General features: G+C 33.7%; 2 protein-coding genes across 2 annotated transcripts; both read left to right on the forward strand.

Annotated features, from left to right (window-relative positions):
* The first annotated feature begins 2,992 nt into the window (after positions 1–2,992).
* On the forward strand, positions 2,993–13,019 carry LOC132949598 (uncharacterized). Its single transcript, XM_061020580.1, has 4 exons — positions 2,993–3,241; positions 7,431–7,911; positions 10,090–10,211; positions 12,515–13,019. The coding sequence occupies exons 2-4, from the start codon at positions 7,584–7,586 to the stop codon at positions 12,719–12,721; spliced, it is 657 nt and encodes a 218-aa protein (XP_060876563.1). The 5' UTR covers positions 2,993–3,241; positions 7,431–7,583; the 3' UTR covers positions 12,722–13,019.
* LOC132949597 (uncharacterized) lies at positions 4,433–7,331 on the forward strand. Its single transcript, XM_061020579.1, has 2 exons — positions 4,433–4,543; positions 4,748–7,331. The coding sequence occupies exon 2, from the start codon at positions 4,758–4,760 to the stop codon at positions 6,639–6,641; it is 1,884 nt and encodes a 627-aa protein (XP_060876562.1). The 5' UTR covers positions 4,433–4,543; positions 4,748–4,757; the 3' UTR covers positions 6,642–7,331.
* Positions 13,020–13,380: the final 361 nt, after the last annotated feature.

A 13,380-nucleotide genomic window follows, 5' to 3' on the forward strand; every position in this document is an offset into this window, starting at 1 on the left:
AAGGGTTTCTGTTGTAAATCACAAATAAATAAAATACAATAGTTGTTTGGTGTTTAAGGGATAAAAAATGTATGACATTGTAATTTTGTTTGTGAAAATTTAGAAGTAAATTCTTATTATTAATATGTTTTGTACAACTCGTGTGTGCAGGGTGGGCATAGTGGGCACTGGGCACGCTACACTGTTGACAAGCGGCCACGTTTTTTATTTTGCCTATGGCCTTAAACCAGGCCCCGTACGCGTCTATGTATTTTTCTAATATTCCATGGATGATAACATTATTATAGTATACGGTCTATGGCACAATTCAATAAAAATTACTATTTAGGTATTCCATAATTATTTGTATTCGGTCGTATATTATACGTTGGAATAGAAAACCGTACCGTATGCTATTTTTATTATAATATAATAACTTGCGACTTTTCGTCGAAACAGCCGAGTACCATAATATACTCGTGCGGGCCATCCGATTTCGGTGGTTTAGTGCTTTATGGTCTGTCATATTGATGCGTCATACAGTAGGACTAGCGGCAGTCGAAAACCATTCGACGATACAAGATCGATGCATCGAAACACCATTGTATTGTTATAATTTATAGTACCTACGTTCGAAACGACATCTGCAATATTATTATCCAATGGAAACGCTACCGCCCGAGGTATGTAGTATTAATCGTATTATATAAAATACATCAATAGGTATGCTATATAGGCGGGGAACACAATGCACTTGAAAAGTACTAATTGTGCATGCACTTATGAATTATGATGCGCTTAAAATAGTACAAACACGCACTTAATTTTTTTTGTTTACTCGTAATTTTCATAGACACAAATATTTTACTAAAAACTATTTTGATATTTTTAAATTTATATCTAATAAATATTTATTAGTAAAAACGGAAAACTGTATGTCGACTAAGCATTTAAAGACGTACGAGATGGAGCCATGAGGTAATGGGGAAAAATCAAACATTAACAAAATTCAAGCACTTCAAAACATTGCTCTACGAAAGTTAAGAAATGCACCTCCCTACGTCTCAATTGGTTTTCTACATTCAGACCAAAAACTAAAAACAATAAGTGATGAATCTAAATATATTTTCAATAAAAGATTCCAGTATTCCACAACCACCTCAGTGCTCATTCGAATCCTCTTATCAAAAATGTAGCCTCCACTACCATTCCTGGTAATCCCCCAAGACGTCAAAAGCGCAAGTTGTTGCTGAGATTTGTTATAAAAAAAATTTTTTTTTAAATAGTATAAAATATATTATAATAACTAACTAACTATAGGAATAGTAGTGTCATGAGTGGCTCCTTTCATCAAAATAATGTTAACCTATCATATTTGTTACTTTTAGCATAGATATATATTATTCTTATTGTATCAAATGATAGGCACAGATTGTATATTGCTTGTAAAAATAAAATTTAAAAAAACCAGGCATTTAAAAAACACAATACAATAATACCTATAGCGAAAACTCTCAAAATAAATATAGGTACATTATAAAGATTTTTTTTTTACCATCATGAATATAATTCTTAAATTATATTAAACACATTATCATCAAATATCATCTAAAAGAACATACAATTGAAAAATATGCTATTAAAACTATAAAATCATTAAATATGCAAATATATGCGCCATATAAATTAGTAGGTATAACGTATAACTTTTAATTGTTTTCTTCGTAGAGTCACGAAATTAATTTCAAGTTTACTTAACAATAAATCTATAATAGCCCAACAACAAACGAAAAACAGGCAAATGAAACAACTTCCGAGCCCTAATTATAAATATGTAGTTATAGATTAATTCTTCAGTCATAAAGCCTTGTAAGCAGCCACATTATTTTCGAAGGTACGATTTTTTTAGCGCTAGGATTGAGAAAAGATAAATATTAATATTTTCGGGGTCGGAGTGGTGGCGCAGTGGTCATGCAGTGACAGTCATCGGTTCGGTTCATAGCGACGTGAAAAAAATTGTGTGGTTCTACGCGATCACCAATTTTCCGTGATGTCGTCCGATTGCGTCATCCGGTTTCCAACTAGATCCCACTCCACTGGGAGTGAAGACCGCACATGTCTCCTCTTGTAGAAGGGGTTAGTGTCATGCATATAGTATGATATTATGTACACAGATCACATGATCTCCATACCACACACTTGTGATTAACAGAAAAAAAAATTAATATTTTCCTTATTATAATTTGTCTTAGTCCGGTTCCTATATCTATAACTCGGACGATAAACCTCCCGGGTATCGGTCCAAATACGGATTAATATTATATATTATACTTAAATATACTATTATTATCATTGATAATAGATAATTAGTATTATATATTGATCGTTATTATATACGATCGAACCCGGTGTAGCAATTTAGGTACTTCAGTTCTCGTGACTTTTGCAGATAATCACGGAAATCCTGGAATACCTGTCGTTTGACGACCGGCGGCGGATGGCCTTGGTCAACAGGACGTTCCGGGACGCGTCGCTGCACCCTGCGCTGTCGCGACGAGAGCTGTTCGTGTACACCGCACCGGTGCAGCGGTTGCGGGTGGACGACCGTCGGCGGCGGTTCCAGGACTTCAAAAGGGCGTTGCGCGAGCCCCGGAGAAAACGGTTGTGCCTGAAATTCCGCGGCACGAACCGCGCGGACATCGGCAGGGCGTTCGGCGACTGCGGCGGTTGGCCGCCGTCCATCGTGTCGCTGCACCTGGACAGCCTGTGCTGGGTGAGCGACTCGTTCCTGGACGCGATCACCGGTTGCTGCGTCAGCCTAGAGGAGCTGCGACTCGAGAACATCGGCCGGCTGTGCGTCGATGACAAGCCCCGGCGGCCGATGCTAGCGTTGCGCAGCGTGCGCTTCGACCGGGTGGGCGTGTCGGACGCTTGTTTCAACGTGCTCATGGCGTGCGCCCCGAACGTGACAGACGTCGGCATCGACAACTGCCAGACGTACGATTGGCTGGATCCTGTGGACGCGGCTGTGGCCGGAATTTCCAACGCCGGGCTGTCGGACGCAAACATTGTCGGCTACCTACAGAGCACCGCGGCCGGCACAGTGGACAGCCTGCGGTTGAATCAGTGCTGTCACGTGTTTGGCGAGATACGGCCCCAGGCCCTTCGGCTCAAGTCCCTGCTGCTGAGCCACGACAAACCATACCTGAACACGCGCCGGACGATCGATTACGAAAAACTTGAATCGGCGTTGGCCCTACAGGTGAGGTTTTGCGCACGAGCCGCGCAGTGAACATCGCAACAGTGGCGTACTTAGTATTTTTCGTAGGGGGCGGATGTCAAGAACTTAAGCTTACAGATTACGACGTAATGATTATAAAATAATAATGCACATTTATTTAAAGGGCCACGGGGGCGGATGTGTCCTCATATCTGCCCCTGTAAATACGCCCCTGACCATCAATAATATTAATATGTTATTTCTATCGACAATCGAGTAATTATAACATATCATAACACCGTCATTTGATATTTTCATCTAGATAATTTTAACTTGATTTTTAAAAACTTCGTTATTATTTATGCGTAGTGTGTTTAAAATAACAACTCCCTAATTTTTTAGAGAAATTTACGATGTTTTTTACAACATTTAAATCCAGGCCTTAGTCATAATATAGGTGGGTACCTGTCTATAATATACAATAAATAATATAGATAATAATTCAAATAAAATAATCATCATTTATCGTCATTCTCTTTAACTATATTTAGGTATAAAATAATATATATACTGTTACACAACAATTTATATAAATAGTATCGATAATATACAAATTAAGGAAAATCACAATATTAAATTATGTTTATGTAATAACAATTCCATTAAAATTTAAATAAAAACATTTTATATTAAATTAAATCACTTGTTTACGTTATAAGTTTTAACTCATTTATTTATTTATTTTTTTTTTTATTGGGTAACCCGCGGCCACATAGGCCATTGGGTGTGGGGGAGGGCACTGTAGGTTTTTAAATTGGGTAGGTTAGTACACGTGTGTGTTGTGTTTTGGCAGAATTTCTAATGGGGCACCCGTAGGTTTCTGCCGTGCCCTGGGTGGTGCCCTGGGGGGATGGCGGCACTTGTTCTCCGGACACCGTGACTTGCCCGAAGAAAAATACCACCCGCGGCCAAGGTATCGAACTCGGGTCGGCCACTCCGTCCCTCTTAACTCATTTATTGTGTAGGTAGGGGAGACCGGGTCTAGTTGTAACATGGGGTAAGATGTAACATAGGCGTAAAGTATTTGTAGACTGCTTCTATAGAATTCTAATAGATAGCGTTAGATTCATAAATAAATATTATCATATGTTTTGTTGTTATCAGAATCATGTTGTAATTATTGAAGCGATAACAATTATAAAACTGATTTTATCAGTAAATAGTGAAAATATTTTGATATCTTACTATTCAGTTTGTTATCACAGTTTTTAAACTTAATCACAAGTTTTAGTCATACTTAAATCCAAATGTTGTGCAGATTTAATTGCAACAACACGCATTAATGTAAGTATTATATTACCTTTTTATTTATAATAAATATTAAAAAAAGTCATGTTGGGGTACAATGTAACAAACTGTTTGGGGCTAGTTGTAACACATTTTTTATCATAGTATTTATTTTAAACAAATTCAACATGTAATTATGTCACACATGAATAGTATTTAATTAACATATTAATTTGTTATTATACATTTATACTTTTATAGAACATTCAATATGCCTAGACACTATATAAGGAAAACTAATAGAGGATTCACATCAGAGTTGATTAAAGCTGCTGCAGATGAAGTTATCATTGAGAATAAATCAGTTAGAAGTACTGCAAAAAAATATGATTTGTGTCATGTCAGTCTGTCGCGGTATGTTGCAAAATTTAAAACAAGTAAGAATAATGGTGATGTTAGTACACTAAATGTAGGATATAAGGGGCCTAAACAAGTATTCAGTGTAGACCAAGAACAAATACTATCTCAATATATTAAAAATTCGGCAGATATGTATTTTGGACTCACCCCCCGTGACATTAAACAACTAGCATACCAATTTGCACATAAATTGGGCTTGAAGTATCCTGAAGTATGGGGAAAAAACCTTATGGCTGGGCCTGATTGGTTTACAAAATTTTTAAAAAGAAATTCTAGTCTTTCTCTCAGGCAACCAGAAGCAACCAGTTTATCCAGGGCCATGAATTTCAATAAAGCTAATGTAAATTTATTTATGGATAAGTTTCAACAAGTGTTATTAAAATATAAATTTGAAGCTCAACACATATACAACATTGATGAAACAGGTGTAACAACAGTTCAAACACCATCCAAAATTGTTGCTACTAAGGGGAAAAAGCAAATAGGTGCTATAACATCAGCTGAACGGGGTGTTTTAGTTACTATGTGTATAGCAGTTAATGGAACTGGTTGTGCTATACCACCAATGTTTGTTTTTCCAAGAGTCAAATATCATCAACATTTTATAAGGGGAGGACCTGCTGGATGTGTTGGTACAGCCAACAAATCTGGGTGGATGCAAGGTCCAGAGTTCTTAACATTTATGGAGCATTTTGTAAATCATGTTCGACCAAGCCTTGAAAAAAAAGTGTTGGTGCTTTTAGATAATCATGAGTCGCACTTATATCTGCCTGTGATTGATTTTTGCAAAGATAATGGCATTGTTTTATTATCATTTCCACCACACTGCTCACATAAGCTCCAACCACTTGACCGTAGTGTGTATGGTCCTTTTAAAAAATTTGTTAATAGGGAAATGGATCAGTGGATGACCATGCACCCAGGGTCTAGAATGACAATCTATGATATTCCTCAAATTGTGGCTGGTGCATTGCCTGATGCAGTATCACCTCGAAATATAATGAGTGGTTTTAAAGTTTCTGGTATTTGGCCATTTGATAGAAATATTTTTCGAGAAGACGAATTTGCACCATCCATAGTGACTGATATAGATGCATTGGAATCAAATCAAATAAATCAAGATACTCATCCTGAACAAGAATTATTCAACAGTCTTGAACAAGTCCTGAACAGTCCTGAACACAGTATTCTTGAACCAGAATTACACATCAGTCCTGATCAAATTAATGTAAGTTCAAATGTTGCTATTCAAGTGTCAAATGATAATCCAATACCTTCAACTTCAACATCAGCTTTAATGGCTGATAATCCAATACCTTCAACAAGTTCCAATGTGATTTCACCAGAAAGTATTCGCCCATATCCCAAGGCAGTAAGAGAACAAAAATTAAATAAAAAAGGTAGACAAAAAGGAAAAAGTGCTGTGTTGACTGATACACCAGAAAAGAACGAAATAGAAAAAAAATTTAAAGCAAAAGCTGTTAAAAGAAACATTTTTGAATCAAAAAAAAAACAGAAAGCCAAAACTACAAAACCAAAAAAAGCTAAAATGTCTAAGGAAAATAATTATAGTTCAGATGAGGGTGAGACATTTTGTTTAGTGTGCATGGAAACTTTCAGTTCAAGTAAAGCAAACGAACAGTGGATTGAGTGTAGTAAGTGTAAGTTCTGGACTCATGTAAACTGTGCAAGGGAATGTAAGAGTCCGTTTTATATGTGTGATAACTGCTACTAAAAGACTGAAGAATTTAAATACCTAATTACCTATGTTTTTTTTATTATTATTAAGTAATGAAGGTTCCTCTAACTTAATACTGAAAAGTGATTTTATTATAATTAATTGTTTGTTTATTAATTTTTTAATTTGTTTATTATTATTATTTTTACTGCTGTTATTAATTATACTTATGCATAAAAACTATTACAAATGACACAAAGAGATATTTTATTTTAAATAATTTTGTTCATTATTTTTAATATGTTTATTTTTATTAGTGTTATTAATACAACTTACTTTTGTGTAAAAACTATTACACATGACTAAGAATTATTTTATTTTAAATAATTTATATGACTATTATTATTATTATTATTATTATTTTAACAGAATTTTTTTATTTGTTTTTGTTTTTTTGAATAAATATAGAAATTAAACAATATTTTTGTGTGTGTTACAACTTACCCCACACCATGTTACAACTTACCCCACTACCGGGGTAAAATGTAACAAAAAAAAATCATGATATTCAACTTTATATTAATTTATGTATTTATTACTAAGCGCCTGCAAAGCATATTATTAAACAAGACAACATTCTCTATCTATTGGTATAAGAAAAAACTGATTGTGAATATTATTTTCTAAGATACATCCACAAATATTAAAAGTGTTACAACTAGACCCGGTCTCCCCTACTAAACGTATAATTTAAAAATTATCTAGATGTTTTTAAAAATTATTAAAATGTTAAGAATATTTTTTATATTTTGATGTGTAAACGACATATTAAAATCAATCGTGCAGGTGTCGCTGCAGTGGTTGGAGATCAATCACCTCCCGGCACGTCTGCTCGGGGCCGTGTCCAGGCTGCACGATCTCCGGCACTTGACGCTGAACTTGACGATTAGTCACGACGATGTGGAATGTCTGCGGGAGTTCGCGGAATCGTTGCGTGACATGACGCGCCTCAGGACGTTGGCCGTAAACCGAGCGGTCGCGACATCGACGGACGTCGGACTCGACGTGGTACTTCAGACGTTCGCGATACCGGAGTGCGCATACGAATCGCTAACATCGTTGGACTGTTCGTTGGACGGCAGCCTGTGCGTGTTGCGCGCCGGCAAACGGTTGTCCAGCTTGCGCATCCGGAACGGCGACATCCTGTCGGCCGGTGGATTGCGACTGTTGTTCGAAAACCTCATCGGTCTGAGGCATCTGTGGATCGACAACTGCTTCTGCCTTGACGACGACATCATGTCCGGCTTGCCGGTGTCTAACCTCAGAGGTAATAAACCTATACTACTATACAACGATTATACTTCTGAGCAAGGTCGGATTGAGCACATTATTATTATAGGCACTAAACGTAGGTACACCGTGCGGTCGCATCCCTGTAACAGCGCTAATAGTCAACAAACGGACCGCCACTGTGAGATGTCCTGAGAAACATAGGCGCAATTTGGGTTGAATTTATAGGGGTGCTAGATTTATGTGGACTAAAATGGTCAGTGGGGGGGGGGGGCTCTGTCCCCGACACCCCCCTCCATTCGTACAACTTAATTTTTTACACCTTCGCATTAATCTTAATATAAACAATTACCTGAAACATAATATACTTTTTTCTATATTATTATTCTGATAGGTGGTGTGCATATAGGTAATACGCCCATGTATTATTATTAGTATGAAAATGATGAGGTCTTAGACATAAATGTATCCAAATACCTATGACATAGTATTATAGTCAATGAAAATTGTATGGTGCTATCAAAAATTTGGTGGTGCTAATATGAATTTTGGGGGTGCTAAGCACTCCCAAGCACGCCCCAAATTGCGCCTATGCTGAGAAAGTAGGGGCAAACAATAAGATAAAGTGGCTGTACCTATGAAGGACATCCGACGGATACCCTTATATCAGCGTCCCGACTTCCCGAGATCAGCACGCGAATTAAGGCTGTTGAAAGCAAACCATTTTCGAAGGGTCGGATTTAAGCAACTTTTTATATCCACCGTGAGTGGGGTGTGACTGTGAGTGTAATGACTGATCATTATAATATAGTGTGCCGTGTGCGTGAGTTCCCCAAACGTTTTATGTAATTAAAGATAAACTTCGGCTAAGATTCTTGGAAATCAGTAACGCACTTACGCGCAGTCACACGTCACTACATTTTGCGATCAAAAGAGTTTCAACACGATAGTCCCAAAAAGCGGAAGAAAAATTCACCCAGTACCAAAAGCCCGATTTTAATTATGAAAACCTATTCGTATTTATTATTCTCTTTTCAAGGTTATGTAGGACATGTAGTAAATGGATTTTCGATTTATTGTATTGTTTAATTAGTAGGTAGGTATATAGTAACAAATTAATTTTCTTTTTTTTTCAAAATTCACCAAAATTTAAATCCATTAGTTCTTACATTACATAGAAAAGAGAATAAGAAATTCAAATATTTTTCAAAATTAAAACAGGATTTCTGAAAGTAAATTTTTTTCTTCCGCTAATTGGTCTAAATGCACGAAAAACGACGAACTCTCAACAACCTTAACGAGACTATACGAAACCAGACTTTCCTACCTACGCGGTAAATCCTTTATTTCCATATTTATGTCCAACCTAATGCGAATAGCTTAACTTTTTACTACCATTTGATTACCAACAGACTTTCTTTTGGTTATCAAAAGTCAAAACACTATACCTATTCATTATCTAGTTATTACTATATATAATAGACTAATACACAAATAATATACTAATATACTAATACAACAAATATTATGAAGAATTGATAATCTCTTAAGCTAATAAGCAATAAAAAATTTTAATATTTTTTAAACCTTATATTAGTAATATTATTAGGTCTTATAAACTGGATACAACAGTTGTACAAAAAAAATAAATTACAGTAAAAAATATAACACAGACGTGTGAGTATATATTGTCTTATATTTTTCCTATTAGAACATATTATTAAACATTTTTAAACCTATAAGTACCTATATGTCCGTGTGCTTGGCACTTGCATATAATATTGGAGTGGTTTAATTCGGACTTGGTGCCTAGTAGGCGTAGGTTGTGAACTAGAGTGTATTTATTGCTAAATAAATATTATATTTGAAATGGGAATTTATTTATCAATTTATGTTTGATAGTAAAAACCATAAAAAATAAACAGGACTGCAGGAGTACTGTCATGCTAAATTATTATAATAGTTAACTTTGTCCCCACTCAATGAAAATAATACTTATATTCCAAAAAAGAACTTAAGTAAGTCTTAAGTTACTTAAGTAATGTTTAATATTATTTTAAATATTTTAAAAGTGGGTGAACAATACTTTTTCATTCAAATGGGTACCTATTTTAAATACATTTAAAAAGTATTTTGTATGGTTGAAACTTCATAATTTTATTATTTTATTACATATTATTCGACTTGTAAAAACTTGTCTTTATTACATTTTTAGGATTGGTTTCTCTAAAGATATTCAACGCAAATTTGACACACCAATGTTTGCCATATATTAAACTTTTGCATTTAAACATCTTGATCATCAACAATATGTCACTAGAATCGTGCGTTGCATTGGTAATATAATAATATATATATATATATATACAGGTATATTACGAGTAGATATTAGTTATAATATATTAATATATTTAGTGAGTTAAATTAAACAAAACGATACAGACACGGACAAATGCTCAAATGATAAAGGTGTCATCGATTAATGAATTTACCTACTCGCAGACGATTAAATTTACCGAACGACTAATTTTGGCCGTAGCCATTTTTCTCCAAAAATGAGATGGCGTTTTCCTCCACTGTCCATTTTCCTCTGAAAAAAAATCTTGACCATTTTACTCCAATAAGGAATTATGAATAAAAATAACGTTTATGTTTAACACAAATAAAATAAATATAAACATTTATTTTTAAGTCATATTATATTATGTTTCCCTCCAATAAGAAATTAAGATTAATAAAAAAAAAAAAATACAAATAAATAATTATTTATAAGTCATATATCATATTATGTTTTAACTTTTAAGTACCTAGTATTATTAGTTATTACTGCAAATGAAAATTGAATTGAATTATTAACAATTACTGAATACCTAGGAATCTATAATTTTATAATTATATGACGTTTCCGCAAGAATGTACCTGTTTAAAGAAAATAAATATTACACAAATTAATGATTATTTTACTTTTTGTATTATCTAGAAATTTCTTCGTTTTGCAATAATTTACTAATTGCATTGTCGATTGTTACACGCCGATTGTTTGCTCGGTAATCTTTAGATTTTTTTATAACATGTATGCTTCTTATTTTACAATAAATATCAGTTTCGAACTTGTTTCGCGATATTTATCCACATACATATATTTTGGTTTTTCTTTAAAATGTGAATGAAACGACTCACATGCATTGGTAGTTCGTAATAACTAATAACGAAGATTCTGCCCAAATAGCTGGTTGAAATGTAGCGTTTTCTGAAATGTACGTATCTAATAAATAGTCACTATACGTCTTAATCACTCTATTATCTTTAGGCATAATGGGCATACAATTTCCAAGAAAACATAAAGATACTTCTTTTGGAGTCAGAAATGTAACTCGTAAGTTGTAAGCACAAACGTGTTTCTAATCCAAGAGCCAATTTCAGAATTTTTATCTTTGTAATCTTGAATTAAACCAAGGCTTTGAATTTTTCGAAACCATAATTGTGTAAGGTGAAATCTACAGCCCACTATAAGAGCTGTTCTTATACAATTGCCGGTTAAAGTTAACAGACACTTATAACCGGCGGAATACTACAGCGGAATACAATATGGTGTATTTGGCCATACTATAGAAATAGCTTGCTAGAAATCGATCGTAATTGTTTTTGGATTTAGTGTTAATTTTAATTTTTTTTTTTTTTTTTGATTAAATTAATTTGGAACGTAATCACTTTTTTCAAAATATTATTTTTGGGAATTTGCTAACATGAGTATATTTCTGAAATTATTTATTAATCATAATATCATTTTAACAAATTTTGTCAAGCGTTAAATAGCATTTTTTTTTTTTGTCTTCCGCTGTTACACTCTGTATATTCGTATGTATGTATGTATATATGTATGTATGTATGTATGTATGTATGTATGTATGTATGTATGTATGTATGTATGTATGTATGTATGTATGTATGTATGTATGTATGTATGTATGTATGTATGTCTGTATGTATGTATGTATGTATGTATGTATGTATGTATGTATGTATGTATGTATGTATGTATGTATGTATGTATGTATGTATGTCTGTATGTATGTATGTATGTATGTATGTATGTATGTATGTATGTATGTATGTGTGTGTTTGTGTGTGTGTGTGTGTGTGTGTGTGTAGGCTTAATAAAACCAGATTGTTATCGACTTATACTTTATATAATACGGTACACAGCAGTGACAGCACTACAACACTAGTGCCGGCTAAATATTTTGATACTTGGAGTAAAATGGACAGTAGAAAAAACGGTATCACATTTTTGGAGGAAAATGCGGACCCGCCCCTAATTTTATACGATCAATTGCCTGTGCGGCTGTGCTCCTATATTATTTTATTCAAAACAATACTTATGGATTTAAAACGTTTTCGGTATGTAATATTATAGTCACCTACCTAATATTATAGTGGTAGGTATATGCAGTGGGGTGCAAAAGGGTCATTAGCACTCCTTGTTTTTTTAGGTTTAACTATGATTATTATAGTGGAATACCATCAAATTTATGTTTTTAAGATATGAAATATTATAGCACCCCACGTTTTAGAGGTCTAGTTGCTCCTATGGGGTATAATGTAATTTTAATTATTCATGTTTTTATTTTTTGTTGCAGAATGATTTGTCCGATTTCCATTATTGTTTAAAGAAATTTAGTTGTTTTGTACCCGCTTTAATTCAACTCGAATTACAACTGTATTGTAATCAAATAATGTTTAAAAAGTTACGTTTCGGATCACTTTTTTCTAGTGACACAAACACAACGTTTAAATCGTATTTTAGAATATTGAAAAGTCTGGTACTTCTGTATAGGTACACCTAACCTTTAAACTTATTTTATAAGTCCATGCAGTTGGGTAACTGATCCCATAGTTTGATTTTCATAAGTTGAAACCCGAAGATTTATATTTTATTTTCCAAGATACATAATTCATTACATATTTTCAAATACAATATAAATTATATGTATAGTTCATAGAAATAAATTGGTACCTGGTTTAACTGTCCACTATAACACTGCTGTAAACTATAACTATAGTAAAAATGTATTATAATAATTAATAATATGACCATTGTAGACCATAGACATATATGACGTTTATTATTTGATGTTTCAATAATATCATTACCTATCTATATAATAGTATTATATAAGTTCCTTTTTTTTTTTGCTTATATACTGTTAACATTGAGGGGATGGGAAACTGTATTAGGATTATACTTCCTTCTACGCAACATTACCCTATAAATACCTGCTTTAAACCTTTGATCCTATACAATTGTATATGTTCTAAGGTAAGTACTGTTATACAGCAAATTATACAAAGCTGAGCAATAACAAATTAAAAAGTTAAAGTTACCTACTATTACTTTTAACAAATTAAATACCGAGTAACTTTTTTTTATAAATGTAATGTCTAACTCTCTTAAATTTGTTTCCATTATAGCTCAGTAATGATTATGGGAGGAGGAGTGATGCGG

This window comes from Metopolophium dirhodum, chromosome 7, assembly GCF_019925205.1.
Source record: "Metopolophium dirhodum isolate CAU chromosome 7, ASM1992520v1, whole genome shotgun sequence".
Classification (NCBI taxonomy): Eukaryota; Metazoa; Arthropoda; class Insecta; order Hemiptera; family Aphididae; genus Metopolophium; species Metopolophium dirhodum.